At 40.0% G+C, this 17,534-nt stretch overlaps 3 protein-coding genes across 6 annotated transcripts; 2 read left to right on the top strand and 1 right to left on the bottom strand.

Annotated features, from left to right (window-relative positions):
- Positions 1-285: 285 nt before the first annotated feature.
- On the top strand, positions 286-3,553 carry LOC130174863 (uncharacterized). 3 transcript variants are annotated; one of them, XM_056385097.1, is made up of 6 exons: positions 286-470; positions 1,293-1,415; positions 1,527-1,871; positions 2,110-2,217; positions 2,363-2,397; positions 2,539-3,553. In XM_056385097.1, the coding sequence occupies exons 2-6, from the start codon at positions 1,370-1,372 to the stop codon at positions 2,656-2,658; spliced, it is 654 nt and encodes a 217-aa protein (XP_056241072.1). In that variant the 5' UTR covers positions 286-470; positions 1,293-1,369; the 3' UTR covers positions 2,659-3,553. The 3 variants fall into 3 exon arrangements, with proteins under 3 accessions (XP_056241072.1, XP_056241071.1, XP_056241070.1); XM_056385096.1 differs by having other exon boundaries at positions 286-520; XM_056385095.1 differs by having other exon boundaries at positions 286-671.
- Positions 3,554-4,125: 572 nt separating this feature from the next.
- Positions 4,126-13,341, bottom strand: dnajc16 (DnaJ (Hsp40) homolog, subfamily C, member 16). The gene is made up of 15 exons (XM_056385092.1): positions 13,204-13,341; positions 12,591-12,772; positions 12,445-12,511; positions 11,971-12,295; positions 11,697-11,881; positions 10,707-10,811; positions 10,458-10,616; positions 10,209-10,339; positions 9,850-10,033; positions 8,167-8,346; positions 7,244-7,320; positions 6,961-7,041; positions 6,708-6,794; positions 5,879-6,049; positions 4,126-5,778 (listed from the first exon to the last, which is right to left on the bottom strand). The coding sequence occupies exons 2-15, from the start codon at positions 12,761-12,763 to the stop codon at positions 5,331-5,333; spliced, it is 2,373 nt and encodes a 790-aa protein (XP_056241067.1). The 5' UTR covers positions 12,764-12,772; positions 13,204-13,341; the 3' UTR covers positions 4,126-5,330.
- casp9 (caspase 9, apoptosis-related cysteine peptidase) lies at positions 13,258-16,876 on the top strand. 2 transcript variants are annotated; one of them, XM_056385093.1, is made up of 11 exons: positions 13,258-13,413; positions 13,816-13,968; positions 14,053-14,263; positions 14,393-14,473; positions 14,557-14,618; positions 14,737-14,913; positions 15,006-15,095; positions 15,198-15,345; positions 15,443-15,631; positions 16,099-16,208; positions 16,332-16,876. In XM_056385093.1, the coding sequence occupies exons 1-11, from the start codon at positions 13,258-13,260 to the stop codon at positions 16,434-16,436; spliced, it is 1,482 nt and encodes a 493-aa protein (XP_056241068.1). In that variant the 3' UTR covers positions 16,437-16,876. The 2 variants fall into 2 exon arrangements, with proteins under 2 accessions (XP_056241068.1, XP_056241069.1); XM_056385094.1 differs by lacking the exon at positions 13,258-13,413 and adding an exon at positions 13,603-13,681.
- Positions 16,877-17,534: the final 658 nt, after the last annotated feature.

Raw genomic sequence — 17,534 nt, 5'->3', positions numbered from 1 at the left:
ACAAACAAAATCATATTTCCAAATGAAATTTCGGGCCCAACACATGCCTGGGTCCTCAGCCCGAGTCTGGTCCATGTACTCAAGTCTGGCTGTTATCCTCCGGTATTGATCGGAAAGCCGGAACAGCATCATCTTGTGGCTCCTTTGTGTTACTGTAACTCTCTCCACAGATGTTCAAGTTCGTGGAAACTGCTGTAAAATCCAATATAGCCTACAGATGGTGATGTTTATGGCAAAGTGGAAAGAGGAGGAGGAGATTTCAGTCCGTGCATGATGTATAATTCTTCTGCAGCTGTTCTTGTTGTATGATTACAACAGTCAACAGTCAACATTCAAGGGAAAGACACTGAGGTGGTGCACACTTACAAATACCTAGGTGTGTACCTGGACAGTAAACTGGACTGGTCCCTGAACACGGATGCCATCTACCTGAAGATGCAGAGCCGGCTCATTTTCCTCAGGAGGCTCAGGTCTTTTGACGTCTGCAGTGAAATGCTGCACGTTTTATCAGTCAGTGGTGGTCAGTGCACTTTTTTTATGCTGCAGTCTGCTGGGGCAGCAGCAAACGTCTCATCTTACTGCACAAAAAAATAATCTATCTATCTATCTATCTATCTATCAATCATCCAACTTGTACCTTGAAAATTGAACAAGGAAGTCGAGAGCCAGATGTAAGGATTACAATTTCTGCAATATTATTAACCTCTTTATTTTACTGAGGAAATTTCATTTTCATAAGGAAAAATTTCTTAAACCAGTTCCCTCATTTAAATTGTTTCTAATTGATACTGAACGTTACTTTGAGTCTCTTAAATTGGTAACAAACAAGGGGGGGGCAGCTCTATATACTGTACATGTCCACGTACATTGCCACTATTATCATCATTATCATTTATTGCAATTATTGTAACTCATTGTTGGCATTATAATTGTTATCAATATCATCATTATCGTTAGTTTTACAATTATCATTATTTTTACCATTATTGTCATTATTATTGTGTACAATCAACTTTCATTAGAACGCACACACAAAATGTCACTTTATTCACTTTATTTAAAGAGGGTGATTTTAAACATTTAAACACCTTTTGGGTATTTGGGATATTATTAAAGTGGCTACAGGTTTTCAGCACTCTGTCAGTCTAAAAAAAGTCTCAACCACAGGAAGACAGATGTCACAATATAATGGCCTTTTTGCTACAAGCAAGAGAGAAGTGATACCTCATCACAAGTTTTGAACTAAACCGTCTCCTCTACAAGTGACAAAATGTATTGTCTTACTTTCACAGCCTGCCCACACTTCCCACGCCGAGATGCAGCATTTTCATTTGCAAAGTGCCATTGAAGTGACACGATCACAAGCACAATGAAGAACTTTACCTTGATAACGGTTTCACTTCTCTGCAGCCTCTGTAAGTACTGGCATTTAAAAACAATACAATAACTGAACAATTTAATAGCTGAAGTCATACAAAGGTTATTGTTTGGGTTCCTGCAACTAATCAGTTGTGTGCTTCTTTCAGGCGGGATCTCTGTCTCAGTTTCGGAGTTTTACACTTTGGAGGTTCAGCCTGGTGACGCGGTCACTTTGCTGTGCTCCAACTACACCAGTTCTCCTAGTCAAATACTCTGGTTCAGGGTGGTCAAGCTATTGAATGCCCGCTGTATTTCTCATATATTCAAGGCTTTTGATTCTGCTTCATACTGTAATGGATTTGAGAATGGAAGATTCGAAATGACATCCAACATGTCCACTGTCTTTCTCAAAATCAAACAAGTGGATGTATCTGACTCTGGACTGTATTTCTGTGGATATTACATAAGGAAAAACCCGCTTATTGTGGGTGCCACTTACTTAGAAGTGCAAGGTAAGTTTTATAAGCGTTTTGGTCGATGTCTATCAACATAACATGTAATTTTGGAAGACCTCAGTTTGAATTTTTAGACTCTTGAGATAATTTAAATTTTAAATTCATCCTACCTCACTTAAACATTTCTGTTGTGCACTGTGTCATTCAGTTTGTTCAGTTTAATATTGATCAGATCTCAAGCAACTAGTGGTATAAAATGTACAAAGTCTAATTTAACTGTCTCTCATTATCGAAGTGTTCAATCGACTTGCAAAGGCGATGATTATGATCTTGGGCGGTCTGACTGTTTCCCTCGCTGTGGTCACCATTTGTTTGGTTGTCAAAATAAAACAGCTTAAGAGAGGTACTTCTAATAATAGTTATTGTATTTTCACATCTTTCACATCTTTTTAAGTTGCATCTTCAACATGATAGTAAAATCGTGTTTAAAACAAACATTTTGAAACAGCATTTGTCAATTAACCAGATATGTTGTTTCTGTTGTGTAGCTCGCATTGAAGAAGAAAATCCACAACAGACAGAGGTGATGTTAAAGATTTTACATTTTTGTATTTCAGCAGCTGCTACAATCACTTCAAGTCATTTGTCAGTGAATGATATTGTCGTTTTCTCACATGCACAGCTGTATGAGATTGAGACTGACTGAAAATCCTTTTGTTCACAGGGTCAGGGCTCAGACCTGAACTATGCAGCAGTGACTTTTCACCCAAATTCAAAGAGAAACCTCAGGCCTGCTCCAGAGACAGAAATGATGCCAAATGCTATTTATTCTGCCATCAGATGACTAATGAAGCACCTGCTGCAGCTCAGAGCGGAACTGATGATTTATTATTAATCCACTGGTGTTGTCAGTTGGTCTGCAGAACAATCACTTCAAACAATCACCATGGTATCAAAGTTCATGTCAGCCTCCACTAGTGATGTACTGCCCGGGCTCTTAAATTTTCTTCCTCTGATGCTGAAAGGCTGCAGCTGTGGTGAGGACTCACAGGATCATTGCCGCACCAATGGGAGAAGCCGTGGAGTTAGAGGCTCCTCCTCTCTGCTCCGACCAATCCTGTCACAGAGTCCGCGCAGCCTGATTAGCATACAGACAAAACACACTTTAAAATCCAAATCCAAATTTGAACAAGGAAGAGCAGAACAGATGATACAGTTACGCAAGATTGCACCGGTAGACGATAACATTAAAAGTACTAGAAAATTCCTGGAGAAATTTTGAATGTTCCTGCTGATTGGTGCGTGTACTTCACTCCTCACATTTCAATCTGCACAAAGGACGTTACATTCAGTTTAATTCATGTGGTAGAGACTCATCCTGACACTGACCTCAGTCACTGCAGGTGTCCCTCAAAAAGCAGTTTGAATTGAATAAAAAGGGTTGGCTTCTCCTTTAAATGCATAATTCATTATTATAATATAGTGCTCCATCCAAGCATCTAATGCAGAAAAATAACAGGCTAAAATTATACATATTAAAGTCATTATAGAAGCCTATTATGGATTTTATTTAAATGATCATGTAAACTTAAAATGAAAAAGTAGTTTTCCACAGGTATGTGTTCTAGGATTTATTCCCGATCAGTTGTGGGTTATCAGTCAAACATATAAGTTTTCTTTTCTACAATTATTCCAATGAGTTAAATATTTCAATAAAATAAAGTTTTACTGACAGTTTTCTCTCAATGTGTGGGCTGCATGTGTTTGAAATGTATCTGGTCTAAATACTATTCACATTAATTATACTGAGAGTACGGTAAAGTGGTTTATTGGTCCGTAAGAGTCTGTGGTTGCCATGGTTTCTCTCCAGGTGCATCATTCAATTTCCATTTGAGCAACAATCAGTCACATGTTGCGATCGTAATTTCCAGTGAGAACACAGCGGCAGTATTTGTTTTGGGGCTCCTAAACACACATGCACAGTTTATATTAATGGTATTGTATCCTGAGCAAAAATGCAAACATTAAATTGGACTCAAGGATGAACCGATTAGACATCATTATGTTCTGCTAAAATACTTCTGGCCATTATTCGATGCTGTAAATCAGGAAGGAGATACTGTGACCATGTTTCCTGTAACTCGTCTGGTTGGTGGGGGAAACAACCACCACAATATTGACAGTTACAGTAATTATTTGTGTTATATCTTAGCTTTGTTAACTGCCGTGGTCTGATTCTTGTTAGAGGTGATGCTGAATGTCCAGGCCGTCCTGCTGAATGAACTCCTACAGAAGGTAAATTCTGCAACAATTAAAACTTTATATTGTTTTAATTAATAAACATAAAGCATTTTATTACAACCAACAAGAGGATAAACACACTACTGAAGACCAACTGAAACATCTGACAGTAGCAGACAGTTCTTTTTACACTAACTCGCAAAAGAAAATTTTCATGAGAACTAGAAAAAAAAACATAACTACAGCATTTTGATAAATCCATGTAAAACATTCACCTTTTCTTTCAAGTTACATACTCTTTAAAATACAGGTCCTATAGATAACATGATTATGTATAATATTTACATAACATAGTACCAACAAAATTTGATTAATGACATTTTTCCACTTGATGCGGACAAAACAAATTAATAAATCAAGCAAGCACAAACTAAGTTTGACCTCACTGTCATGTGTTTGTCGTAATTCAAGATGACATGACGATGACGTATGAAAACATTCAGGACATGAAATACACAGCCTGCTTGTTAGGGTTGCTACATAAAGCTACTGGCTAACTGAGGTTTTTAAATAGCTAAATAATTCTTGTTTGTAGTGACGTACATTTATAAACCACAGCTGCAACAGTTTCCATGTAACAAAACAGGTATTAATTTTCTTTTTCTGCAATCATATGATCAGGAAGAACACGGATAACCCCTTGAGGTCCAGGTAAAAGGCAAAAATGTCATTACAGCAGTTTGCTATATTGTGTAAGCGAGTTAGCATTCAGGAGAAAATCTAAAACTAAAAAAACTAGATAAATAGAAATGGGCAGAGATGCATAAAAAGGCAAAGACATTTAGTGTTAGAGACATGCATCTCTATTCACAGTTTTCATCAATGAACACTACAGTAGTTTTCCTGCCTCGGTTAGTAACAGTGACTGATGGTCCTGAGGGCAGGAGAGCACATGTGGCCACAGTGATTCTGTTGCCTGTTCACAAGGCAGTGGCAGCAGCAGCTGCAGCTGCAGCAACATCTGCCTGGATAAAATAAGACTAGCAACAGTTGAAAACAGCATGCAATGAGTGTTAGAGGGGGTTCGCTAAAGGACCTGTCCCACAGTAGTTACACTAATGTCAAGTTTGTAATATTGACCCAACTTTTAAAGACTTCTTTAACTATAAATATCTCAAATGCAAAAAAAAAAAAGGCAGCTCTAGCCTAACTTCAGCAGAACACGAGAGGGAAACCATGTCTGTGTGACGGTAGATAAATACTAAGTCCTTCCGTCTATTTACAGGGGGTGATCTTGTCCAGTCCGGGCCAGGACGGGATGTAGTAGCGGGGCAAAGTTCCCTCCATGAGCCTTTCCATCCACAACCCCAGGCGGTCCAGTTTGTGGTGGATCTGCAGGGTGGAGATGCTGCGGGACCGGTTGGATTTGCGCGGCGGGTGGTCGTCGCGGGAACTGGACCTCGATCTCCCCCCTGTAGTGGCCCCTTCGTCCTCAGATGACTTACCTTCAAGGTCTTCCCCGGTGTAGACGGGCTTGAACAGACAGAGATATTTCTTGTGGCCATTAAGTGCCAGCACGTAGCCGGTGTAGTCCATCTTGTGGTCTCCACCGTCGTCCTCGTCTGCGTCGATCTGCATGGCGTCCTGGGCGTATTCCAGCAGCGTGTTCATCCACTCGCTGTGCTTGTCAATATTCAGGAAGGAGAAATGCAGCGTCAGGCTCCTGGGAGAGAGAAGAAAGAACAGATGTCATGAAGTATCAATAATTTAATGCTCATATAATGGAGTTCATTTGTTCCATGAAGGATGTTTGTTTCGCTCACCCTGTGAAGGAGTAGACCTCTTTGGCAAACTTGCTGAGGAGGATGTTCTTGGAGGCGTCGGTGAGCACCAGCACTATGTTCATGTGTCCTGGCCTCAGCTTCACCAGGTTGCTCATGTAAGTGATATCCGTCAGCTCCGTCACCTCCACAAAATTCTTCTTAGGGGGCCGACTAAAGCCAACAGCAAAAACATTGAGCTTTATCAAAATTTACAGCGATAAAAGACAATATATCCAAAATGATATCCAAAATGTAACATCTCAATTCATCTCATTTTATTTTCAGCCACAAGATACCCAAATCCTAAAACACTAAAATAATTATTAAATGGTTCAAAAACATCTGTCCCATCAGTCCAGACATGAATTCAACAGGCAAGATACAAAATTAGCAATAAATACTAATAAATAAAAATAATATCTCAGTAGAGTAATCAGTTGTGAAGACCCCAGCCTTTCAAGTTTAAACATATTTTAGTAGCAACTGCTGCGTTAAGTTTTTTTTTTTTTTTTTTTTTTAAACAGTCCAACCCAAATATCGCAATATATAAAATTTTATGTTTCAGGTGTTTTTTTTCCTCAATAATATATAATTATATTATTGTATTTTATGTTTCAGGTATAAGTGATGCCGCCACTTAACAGCAGTAAAAAGTTTTATTTGTCACAAAGCAGTGAAATGACGGGCAGACTTGGCAGAAGTGCAGAAAAGTGAAAGAAAAAAATTGCATATGGCAGGAAATATCGCAGTGTTTGATATTATTGAATCTTAAAAACACAAAGATAAATCCTGCGCTCAGTAGAGCGTGAAATGTTAAATGTGTTCTTGCCTTGAAGCACCGCTCCCTGGTGACCCATTCTCTGCTTTTGTTCCATCCTTTGCTTTTGGTTTTGTCTGTTTATCTTCACTTGAGTCACTGAAAAACAAAGGGAAAGCACAGATGAAGCAAAGTAAAATTAAAAGCATTACAGCTGTTTTCTTTGGCTCGTCTTTAGCTTTTGTTTATACGGTGAAAAGATGACGCTGTTGCTATAGTTACAGAGTTGGTGGTCTAGTGAAACGTGTGCAGTAAAGCAACCAACCTGAAGGCCTGGATCACCACAGTTCCAAACAAGATGAACAAGGCAGAGAAGATGAGGGACAGAAGAGGCATCATCTCACGCCTGCAGGTCATCACACACAGCACACTGTATTTATTTACATCTCAAGAGTGTGTTCTTCCATGACATGGAGAGGAAAGCTCGCATGAAAGTTAAGTACTGGTGTAGAGCAATTTCAAACTTTATAAATGTTTAATTTGTCACATCAAATATTAACATTTACATGGAACTGCTGAACTGGACGAAACTTCAGATTTCTACCTACCAGTTGTTGTGCAGAATATCATCGATGACTTCAGAGAGGTAATCGTATGACGCGTAGATCCATCGGATTACAAACATCTACGGAGTGAGAGCACCACGTTTAGTAACCATTACCTTTGGTGGTGGATATTTAACAAACAGTACCTGGTTGTAAGAATACTGGTTACACAGTTTGTTGCACGGCTGCTCGACTGTGACAAAAATCATAATCACGATTAATTTGATTAATATTCAGATCATGATTATTTAACGATATTACTCATTGATTTTGAAAACACCACGCTTTTAAAAAAAACGTTTTAAATACAATTCAACGGAAAAACAAATAAAAAATATATTTAAAATAATTAGATAAATAAATAAAATAATAAATAATATATATGTAAATATACAATTAAATATATAATATAAAAATGATTAAAAATAAAATAGATCAAAATAAATAAGATCAACTACAACACATCAACCCTGGCAGCATGCATGTAGACAGTAAAGCTAATATCAAGCACTATCAAAAAAGAAAAACATAAAATAAAAAAAACAGATTTATATTTTTTCTGGTTATATATCTGATATAAGTTAAAGATATCTGAGATATATCTGGGACAGCAGCCAACCAGGACATGGTCTCTCCAGAGTATGTATAGAAAGTCTGTGAACCAGCAAACTGCTCAAGATGACGCACTCCTACATATGTTCATATGTTGCTAACGTACGCCGAAGCGTAAACAGAAAGTGGACGGGGGGGGGGGGGGGGGGGGGGGGGGGGGGGGGTTGGTTTTTGCAGGGGTGGGGTGAAAATTGACATCTTCATTATCTTGTTTTCATAATCGTTGGAAAGACAAAAATCCTTATTAAAAACAACATTAGATTAATCGCCCAGCACTCGTTCAAACCCTCCATTTTAACTCACAGAGAACTTACCGATGCAAACTCATTGTTGAGCTCAGGCAGCATGGCGTCGTGGATGAGGATGGACGGGTCCTTCTGAAGTCGCTCCAGCTCGTCCAGAAGACGTTGTTTGTCTTCTTCACTGCCGTTCCAGGCGGTCACGGGTTTAAACAAGGCCTTCCCTGCAGCGTTACGCCTCTCCAGGATCACCACCTGCGCACACGCACACACACATACACACACACCAGACAGTTTCAAAGAGGCTCTCAGTCCAGTGCTATGGATCATGACCAGTGCACCCTTTATGTATGAAGTATGAATCATCTAATCATCTTTTAAAGAAATACCAAAAAAAAGGACTTTTTACTCTTGAGTGAAAAAAAAATTGAGTTTTTATTTTTGTTTTTTAATTAGAGTTATATGGAGTTATATTATAGTTTTTCCAAAAAGTTTGTTTGGGCAGTGAGGAATAATCCTTGAACTGAGTGCTGTACAAAGGACAATTAAGATAAATAAAAGCAAGTAAAACAAATGTACAGAATAAGTAAAACACAAGAAAAGCATAGTAAATATACTGCATACAAAAACATGTAAACATACAAGAAAATAAAAAGGAGCAAATACACAATAATGAACATGAAAATGGAGTAAAAGGTGACAAGCTAAAAAGGCCAGTGAATAAAAAGCTCATCTGATTTCTAAAGGAAACTGGTTCCATCATTTTGGAGCAAAGTCTCTGTCACCTTATCGTTTCAAGGTGCTTTCACACCTGCTCTAGAACCCTGGTTGGGTTTTCCCTCTCAGTACGATTCGTTTATGCAGATGAGAAAACAGTAATCAGACCAAAACAATCGCACCAAGACCCTTTAGAGGAAGTGGAACTGGCTCCGACCCCACCAGCAGGGGAACTCACAAGTTTGAGCTTGACGGTTCCTGTAACATCCTTCCCTGTGTTTACTTCCCTGCGCCAGACAATCTGACCAATAAGAGGAGAGAACATTCTCACCTGGTTTGTAATGATGCATTCTGGTTCTCTTGTATTTTACAAACTCATCAACTGATGTGGAGCAGAGCAAATGAACTGTAGGTGTGAAAACATCCTTAGTGGTGACTGTGGGACAAAGGGGAGAGATGTGCTTCCAGGTCTGAGTGATCCAGGAGCTGAGTGCCAGTGAATAAGGTCTGTGATCTAAGAGCCTTGATTTTTCAAGGAGCAGACAAAAAACACCCATAAATACTGCTCCAAAGAATGAGCAGAACTCATGATCAGATAAAGATAGAAACTTCAAATCACCTCCAGAACAACTCAAACAAACGTGTGCAACTTTCTGGGTTGATATTTTCCTTCTTTATTATGGTTCACACTGTTTTTATATATAAAATAAGGAAAAATTAAAGGACCGTTTTTTGTTTTTTTGTTTTATGGGCTTATATATACTGTACAGAAGTCTTTACTGAGTTATAGTAACTATTTTTAAAAACAGAAGTGATGTGTTTATCAAAGCAGAGCTTGGAATCAGGTTTTTAGCATTAGACATCACATATGGTTTGAGGTGGTCTAGCTTACTTGTTAATACATTATCCTGCTACAATGAATTAATTTCATGGTGCACAACCTAAAGCAATGCCAACTCTCAAATGTAGCTTCATGGTGAAAGTGGCAGTTGTAGTGTTGGAAGTGCGTTTGTGCGTGTGTGTGTGTGCGTTTGTGTGTACCTGTGGTGGTGACTGTGCGCTGTCCTTGTTCTGCATGAGGATGTCACACAGCGGTTGCTGTAGCCGCTGGTACACGTAGGCGAACCTAACGACTTCCTTGGTGTTGGCGGAGGCAAACGAGAGAAACGCCTGGTTCCCAAAAGAAAAGGTCTCTTCGTCCCGTGTCATCAGCAGGACACAGTATCTGAGGGAAAGGACGGACGTTACAGGACGTAGGTGAACACACACTGCGTAACTTAAAATACCTGAATTTTTAATTTGACACTTCGGTTTCATATTTTAATTTTCTCTCGTTAACTTATCAGGTGTGAACAGATGTTTAAAAAAAAAAAAAAAGAGAAAATGTTTGGTTCTCTTACTTCCTGCGTCTGTGGAACTGTTTGACAGGACAGAGCTCGTCAAACAGCTTCTGATTGACCAGCCTCGGAGCGAGCAGAAATTTGTTGTTTGACATGAACTCGTCGATAATTTGCTTTTTCATTCCTTTAGCCTGCAGAGAACAAACATAACCACGTAAAAAAAAAGAGCAAAGTGGAACTACTTCACTGTAAAAACAACAGTGAACGGATCTACTTTATGTCCTCAGGCTCCATATTGCTGTGATTGACCTGTATAATGTCAGCAGGCTTGTCGATGTTCTCTTTGAAGACCAGCATGGTCGGAGCGTAAGTGTTGATATTGAACTGTTTCTGCAGATTGGCCGTCTCTGAGAGGCCCTGGTCCACATAGCCGAACTGCAGGTAGTCTTTATACGCAAAAGCTGTCAGCTACGGAGATGCAGTGATAAATTATTGACATGTTTGTTTTAGTGACGCAGTTACATAGAGGTACATTTCAAATAAAAAAAAAGAGCCTACTTTGTATAAGAGGGGAACTACAGGCACTTGGTCGAACAGAAGCACGTGTGGCTTGTTGAGCTCGTGCCAGCTGTTCAAGAACTGCAGGTCATTCTTGTCTGTGACCTGAAATTTGAAAAAAAAGAAGAAAAAACAAAACTGTTTCATTCATTTTGATAAATGTAAACAATCCATCCCGCCCTAAGTTACAGGTGTCCATGTATGCAGGCAGTTTTTTAGTTTTCTTTTTTTATAAGTTGGAGGATGTATGTATGTGGGTTTTGTGGTTGATATCGTATAGGTATATATATCGTATATACACCTGAGTACGGAGATGTGTAGGAGAGTATGTGTGAGTGTAGATAAACATATATACATCTGCTTTTTTCTTTTCTTTTTTCTCATTTTCTTAATTTGGTGTATGTATATGGGTACATTTCTATCAATCATTCATTGAAAGTTTTCTAACTTTCTCATTTATTTGCTGGTTTAATTGATTGTTGATTTGTCCATGTTATGTCAAATGAATTTACTGTAATGTCCTGAGGTCAGTGTTACAATGGGAGAACAAACCGCTGCTCCACGTCCTTCATTCCTTCTGCTATCAGGCTACTAAACGTCAACAGTTGCCATTTTAATTATATATAAATATATTTTAATTTAAATTTCATTAATTCATTATTCATTCATTCATTAATTAAAGTATTTCTATTATCTATCACCATAGAAACTGCAACATAATGTGTTATTTTTATCTATTGTACTTGTGTTACTCTTATTTATTTGACTTATTCCTGCATGTTGTTCCTTAGTTTGACCCTCCTATGTTGATCTGTTGCCTCTGACATGAACTGATCTGCCTGTGAGTTCTGAAGTTGTGTGTATGGACTGGGTGAGCTGTAAAGGAATTGCCCTTCTTGTGATAAATAAAGTCTGAATCTTAATCTGAAACAAATTATGTAACATCCTGCAGAATATACTGTGTTTACGAGAAGACAGGCAGATATTTACCCGCTCCACAAGCCTCTGAGGAAGAAGGTCCTCTACAAACTGCCTCAGATGCTCCTTCGCAACAGCATAATGGAAAAACGTCACTTTGCCATTGATGACTCCAAGTATTGATGGGGTGCGGTGAGCTCCCAGGTGATTGGCTAACCGTCTCTCGTAGCCAACATCCACCACGCCGATTCCAACACCTGCAAAGACAGGATATCCACATCAACCTCTTCAACTCACTCTGTGAAACTTCATAAAGGGCAGGGCAGCAGCTGGGTCATTTCCACACCTAGAGTCTCCATCTCCTGCACCACCTCTTTCCAGACGGGCTCGATGTGGATGCAGCTGAAGCACCAGTCAGAGGTGATCTTTATCAGGTACGGCCTCTTGTAGCTGTCGGGCACCACGTCGTTGATGTACTGGTTAAAGTGCAGCGTGTACTTGCTGTCAGCAAAGTCTCTGTGGGTTTTGCTGTTGAAGGGAAAGTTGAAGAAAGACTCGTCGAAGTAGAAGCTGTCGTGGCGATGACCATAGCGACCGCTGCTGTAAGGCTGGGTGTCATCAGTTTGCCCGTAACGGTCATAATTGGCACGTTTGTCTTCGTTGGATAAGATCTGAATGTTGGGTGGAACAAACATCAATACGACACAACATCTTCCAGTCATTCATAATATATACTGTATGTTCCTGGCATTTATCAGAGTCAACACACACACGCCATGATACATCAGTTGATGGACCACATTTTTGAAATGTGACCAACCTCATAAGATTTGGTAATCTTGATGAACATATCCTCAGCACCTGGATTTTTGTTTTTGTCTGGATGCCTTGAGAAAAAGACACCTGTTAGTTAAGAAGTGAATGTATTTTAATTTCAACAGGTGAGCGTCTGGTGAAAATATATACCATTCTTTTGCAAGGCGCTTGTAGACTTTCTTGATTTCAGCCTGGCTTGCACTCCTGGTTACTCCTAGGATTTTGTATGGGTCCATCTCAGGCCCGGCATGGGTTGCTCCTGTAAGCAGCACTGAGAGGACCAGCACTACAGCCAGCAGCAAAGACATCTTTGACCCTGCCATCACAGCTACCTTTAACATATCATAGAGCAACAAACAATTAACAATATGTTTATATACATATATATCACCATCAAGTTAAAGTGGACTACACCTGAAATAACAATACAACCTTTATCTGCATTAAAACTCAGTTTAAACCGCCTTTCAACCATATTGACGTTTGTGTGATGAAGACAACCGGTTAGCTAAAGATGCTGAAAATTACATTATAGCATGCTAACCAGAAGCTAGGCAGGCTAGGATATATGTCAGCTAACTAACACAGCAACAGCTAACACCACGTCATAATCTTACTGACATGTTTCTGGACTGTGACATTAACGTTATTCCTAAGGGATAAAAAAAAACGTTCACGCAGATTTTTTTTCCCCATTAGGGTTATTTGCGTTGATACAGTGGCTAGCTGTCTCCACGAAACAGCTCAACATTTTCCCAGTCACCTCAAGCAGATGCGGTCAACCGGTACTACGCCACATATTTGGTGAAGATTTTAAATGCTCCTTGGCGTCTCGGTTAACGCTGATGTGAAGACGCGAAGGGTGTGTTCAGCAGCATCACCAGGGCAAAGCTGTCAACCTGCTGCCGCGAAGCAGAATAAGCTGAAGAAGAGGAGGGGGGAGGCGCCCAGCGTCGAAAGTAATTTTGGGAGAGTGAGTATTCGGTGACACCTTTTGCTTCGTTCGTGTGTTCTCGGTTTTTATCCCCGTCGCGCCGCGATTTTTCAGCATGTATATGTTGTGATACGGTAGCCGCGTAGCAGCGGCGCGCGGTGAATAGAATCAAACTCACCCCATTTTTTTCCGCGATTTGCTCTCTCAGTTGACCAATCACAGGCAGCGGTGATGTAAACACGGAAGTGGCGAGTGAAACCGAGCACAAACAAGACGAAACAGACGAAACTTCTAACATTTGTAGTCTGTAGGTCTAATTTCACTCTTACACGCGACTTGTTATCACATCGCTCACTTTAACATACCGACTGACTTTTCAACAGTCACATATTTTGTCAGTTGCAGCTTTTTAAAGACGGCTCCTCTGTCTTCCTCACTCAGGTCGTTACTGTCGGATGGAGAATGGAGGAAAGACACAAGAAGATCCTTCAGCGCAACAGGACCAACCTGGTGAGAGACTTGGACCCATCGAACCTCTACGACGGCCTTCTTGAAAAGGGAGTTTTCACCCAGGACATGATCGATGAGATTAAGGTAGGATAGCTATGTAGGTGGCAGCATTCAGGTTCAGGTTGTGGGGTGTTTACGAACACTCAAACTCAAACTTTCTCCTTTCAGGGCTCTGGGACCAGACGGGACCAGGCCAGACAGTTGGTCCGGGACTTGGAGACCCGCGGGAGTCGAGCTTTTCCATTGTTTCTGCTGTGCCTTCAGGAGACAGGGCAGCACAGTCTGGCGGAGCTCCTACAGAATGGAGCTCCAACAGTTCATCTACAGCCCGCGACACCCACCGAGGTTCTTCGGCCTGTTCTGCAGCCTCTCCCAGTTTGTGAGTGTGTGATACTATGGTATATCTCATGAGGATTAATATCATAACTGTGTCTTAGTAGGAAATTGCTTTTAACTCTTGTAATGTGAACACTTTTTTATCATTAATTGCTCTGTGTTTCTTTAACAGCCTCTCCAATGGATGTTGACAAGCAAAGAAAAGAACTCCCTGTCCATCCAGTACAGAGACCCAGTACTACTCCCAGTCCATGTAAGATATGCAGTTAATTTATATATTAGTAACAATCTGATAAATTTCTTGATGTTTAACACATATTGATGCTTATGTCACAGCACCTGAAAGGGAGCACATAAGACCAAGACCACCAGGCAGACAACGACGGGACAGTATACAGGTAAGTTGTTACAACAAACAAAAGGACAAAGATTGCTGTACAATCAGTTTAATCCTACATTACATATTTATATCATATTTTATGTCTGTGCCTCCTTTTCCGTGTATGTCTGTGTCAGAGCTATAAAATGGATGCCAGCCCATGCGGGCACTGCCTCATCATAAACAATGTGGAGTTTGAACCTCAGAGTGAATTGAGCAACCGAAAAGGCTCCAACATCGACTGTGACAAGCTGGAGAGAAGATTCAAGGCGCTCAACTTTATTGTCGAAGTCAAGACAAACTTGAAACAAAGAGTAAGAACTATTTCTTCTGCCTCCGTGTCTGAAACTTCACTGAAACACGTGAGCTTATGAGCATGTAGCTAACAGCTCTCTTCACATTTCAGCAAATTAAGCGTGAACTGTCAGCTCTGTCTAAGGAGGACCACTCACAATATGACTGCTGTGTGGTTATCATGCTGTCACATGGGACTGAGGTAAGACCTGTCGGTCGACACTCCAGAACTTTCTTTGACCTACACAAGCTCCAATCCTGATGACATGTAAGACCTGATGTGTGCTCATATCTATGCTCTTAGGTGAGTCACAACCGGTTCCCTGGTGCTGTGTATGGTGTGGATGGACAGTCCGTCCCAGTTCAGCACATCACAAACTACCTCAACGGCCAGCACTGCCCGTCTCTACAGGGCAAACCCAAACTTTTCTTCATCCAGGCATGTGGAGGAGGTAGCTAACACTGAACATGCTGTTTAGTCTTACAACATTTAAAAGTTACACATGAACTACAAGTGTCTCACACACAGGAAATGCTTTTGTCTTTGAGGTGAAAGAGACACAGGTTTTGAGGTGTCACCGGATGAGGTCAAACCATCGTTCGGCGGAGCAGACGACCAGACGGACGCCATTCCCATGTCATCCAGCAGCGACTCTCTGAGCATGTCAGACGAACCGGACGCCAGAGTCACTCTGCCCACGCCGAGTGACATTCTGGTGTCCTACTCAACTTTTCCTGGTGTGTTGTCTTTGAGGTTTTGCATGTACAGAGTAATTAAAACCGTCAGTTTTCATTATCATAGCATCACAATACACTACAGATATGACAGCAGAGTAAAATACTATATTGAAATGCATTTATTGTGACGCACAGTCTAAGAAGAGACAACAACAAAAACAACACAAAACAAACAACACAATTGATAATATACAATTAGCTAGGAAAAGGAAAAAAAAATCTGAGTTTAGGAGAACAAAGTCATACTTTTAAGAGTAAATTCATCCAAGAAATTTAAGTCATAATATTACGAGAATAAAGAAAAATAAAATAAAACAATTAACAATAGATACAGTTAGCTAGAAATGGATACAGCTCTGGTTTGCTTTTAGCAGCACTTCATCTTCGTTGTAAAGTCAGATCAATAGATCGACTTGACTTGATATTAACGTCTTCCTAACGCCACTTTGACCATGTGACGTGTGTAGGTTATGTTTCTTGGAGAGACACCCAGTCTGGATCGTGGTACGTTGAGACAATGGACCGTATCCTCGAGGAAAACGCTGCCACAGATGACTTAGTGACAATGTTGATGATGGTGAGCTTCTCTGTTAAAACTGCAAAATTAACTGGGGCCCGATTAAATCCCTCTGACCATTTCATTTAGTGCTTTTAAATTTAAACACAGACACATCTGATTATGAACTGTTCTTATTTGCAGGTGAACCACGAGGTCTCCCAAAACTCTGCAAAAGGGCTCTATAAGCAAATGCCTGGTTCCTTTAACTTCCTCCGCAAACTTCTCTACTTTCAAACCCAAACGTAGCCAAGGTTCAAAGTTCAGCTCGATGAGTTTCTGTTTCAGATTCAGGTTCAATGTTCAATGTCTCTTTCAATTACTGTAATTTCTTGGGATTGTGTCTCAGATGAGTTTTGAGATGTATGAATTTGCTAAATCGTGGTTTTACATTGATATTGTTTATCAAGCCTTTCTGTGATTAATCATTGATATCTTCTTTATATGAACTTTTTAAGCATTATTGTCATCTTGGAAAGAAAATATGTACTGTGAACATGTGGCTCAGGTTAGTTTTTTTTTTTAATATATATATATATTGGTGTCTTATCAACACGGCCACAGTTGTCAAGAACAGATTTCGCTGACTTTTATTTTCTTTCTCTTTTATATTGATCATATTAACAAAGTGGATTTTTGTGAAGTCGTTTTGTGGAAAATGTGATAAACTCCAAAGGTGTCGACTCTCACTGTGAGCCGGAGCTTTTCTGATTCTCTGTCTGACCCGTTGCTCATTTATTCACCTGTTTTCTCCAGCTGCATGTTCCATAATCCAACCCACGCTGTTCCACTACAGTTACTCTAATGTAACACACACAGCTGGCCAGTGACAGGGTGAGTCATTTTACAGATGGTTTTCCAACACTAAGGAGAAGGTCTAGCACCGAAACGTTGCATTAAATTGTTTGTTGCACTTCAGACAGTGCCGGGACTTTTTGATTGCCACTCTGGATCCACTTATCCTGTTACTACACACCTGCCTCCCTAAATAGATGTGCAACGTTTTCACCACCACACGACATGTCTGAATCCAGTAACATTTACACACTGGAAGCACAACAAGAGAACTGGGAGAACTGGGCTTGTGCTCACAGGCAGTTCCTACATACTGGGGCAGTCCACAAGGGAAAGCATGGGAGTTAAACATCAAAGACAATGAAAGAGAAAAATAAAATAAATATAAATAAAAAATGTATGTGTTAAAATAATCCCTTAAGGCCCAACATTCATCTTAACACATCAGCAGTGATATCACATACACCTCCCTTAAAACTGCCAGGAAATTTATACCCATAATTTATGTATTACATACACGTTGCTGGTGTTATCATAGATTCTTTTTTTTAT

The sequence above is a fragment of the Seriola aureovittata genome, chromosome 9, assembly GCF_021018895.1.
Source record: "Seriola aureovittata isolate HTS-2021-v1 ecotype China chromosome 9, ASM2101889v1, whole genome shotgun sequence".
In the NCBI taxonomy this organism is placed as follows: domain Eukaryota; kingdom Metazoa; phylum Chordata; class Actinopteri; order Carangiformes; family Carangidae; genus Seriola; species Seriola aureovittata.
The sequence above is the reverse complement of the archived record's forward strand: the minus strand, read 5'-3'. Positions and strand labels throughout refer to the sequence as shown.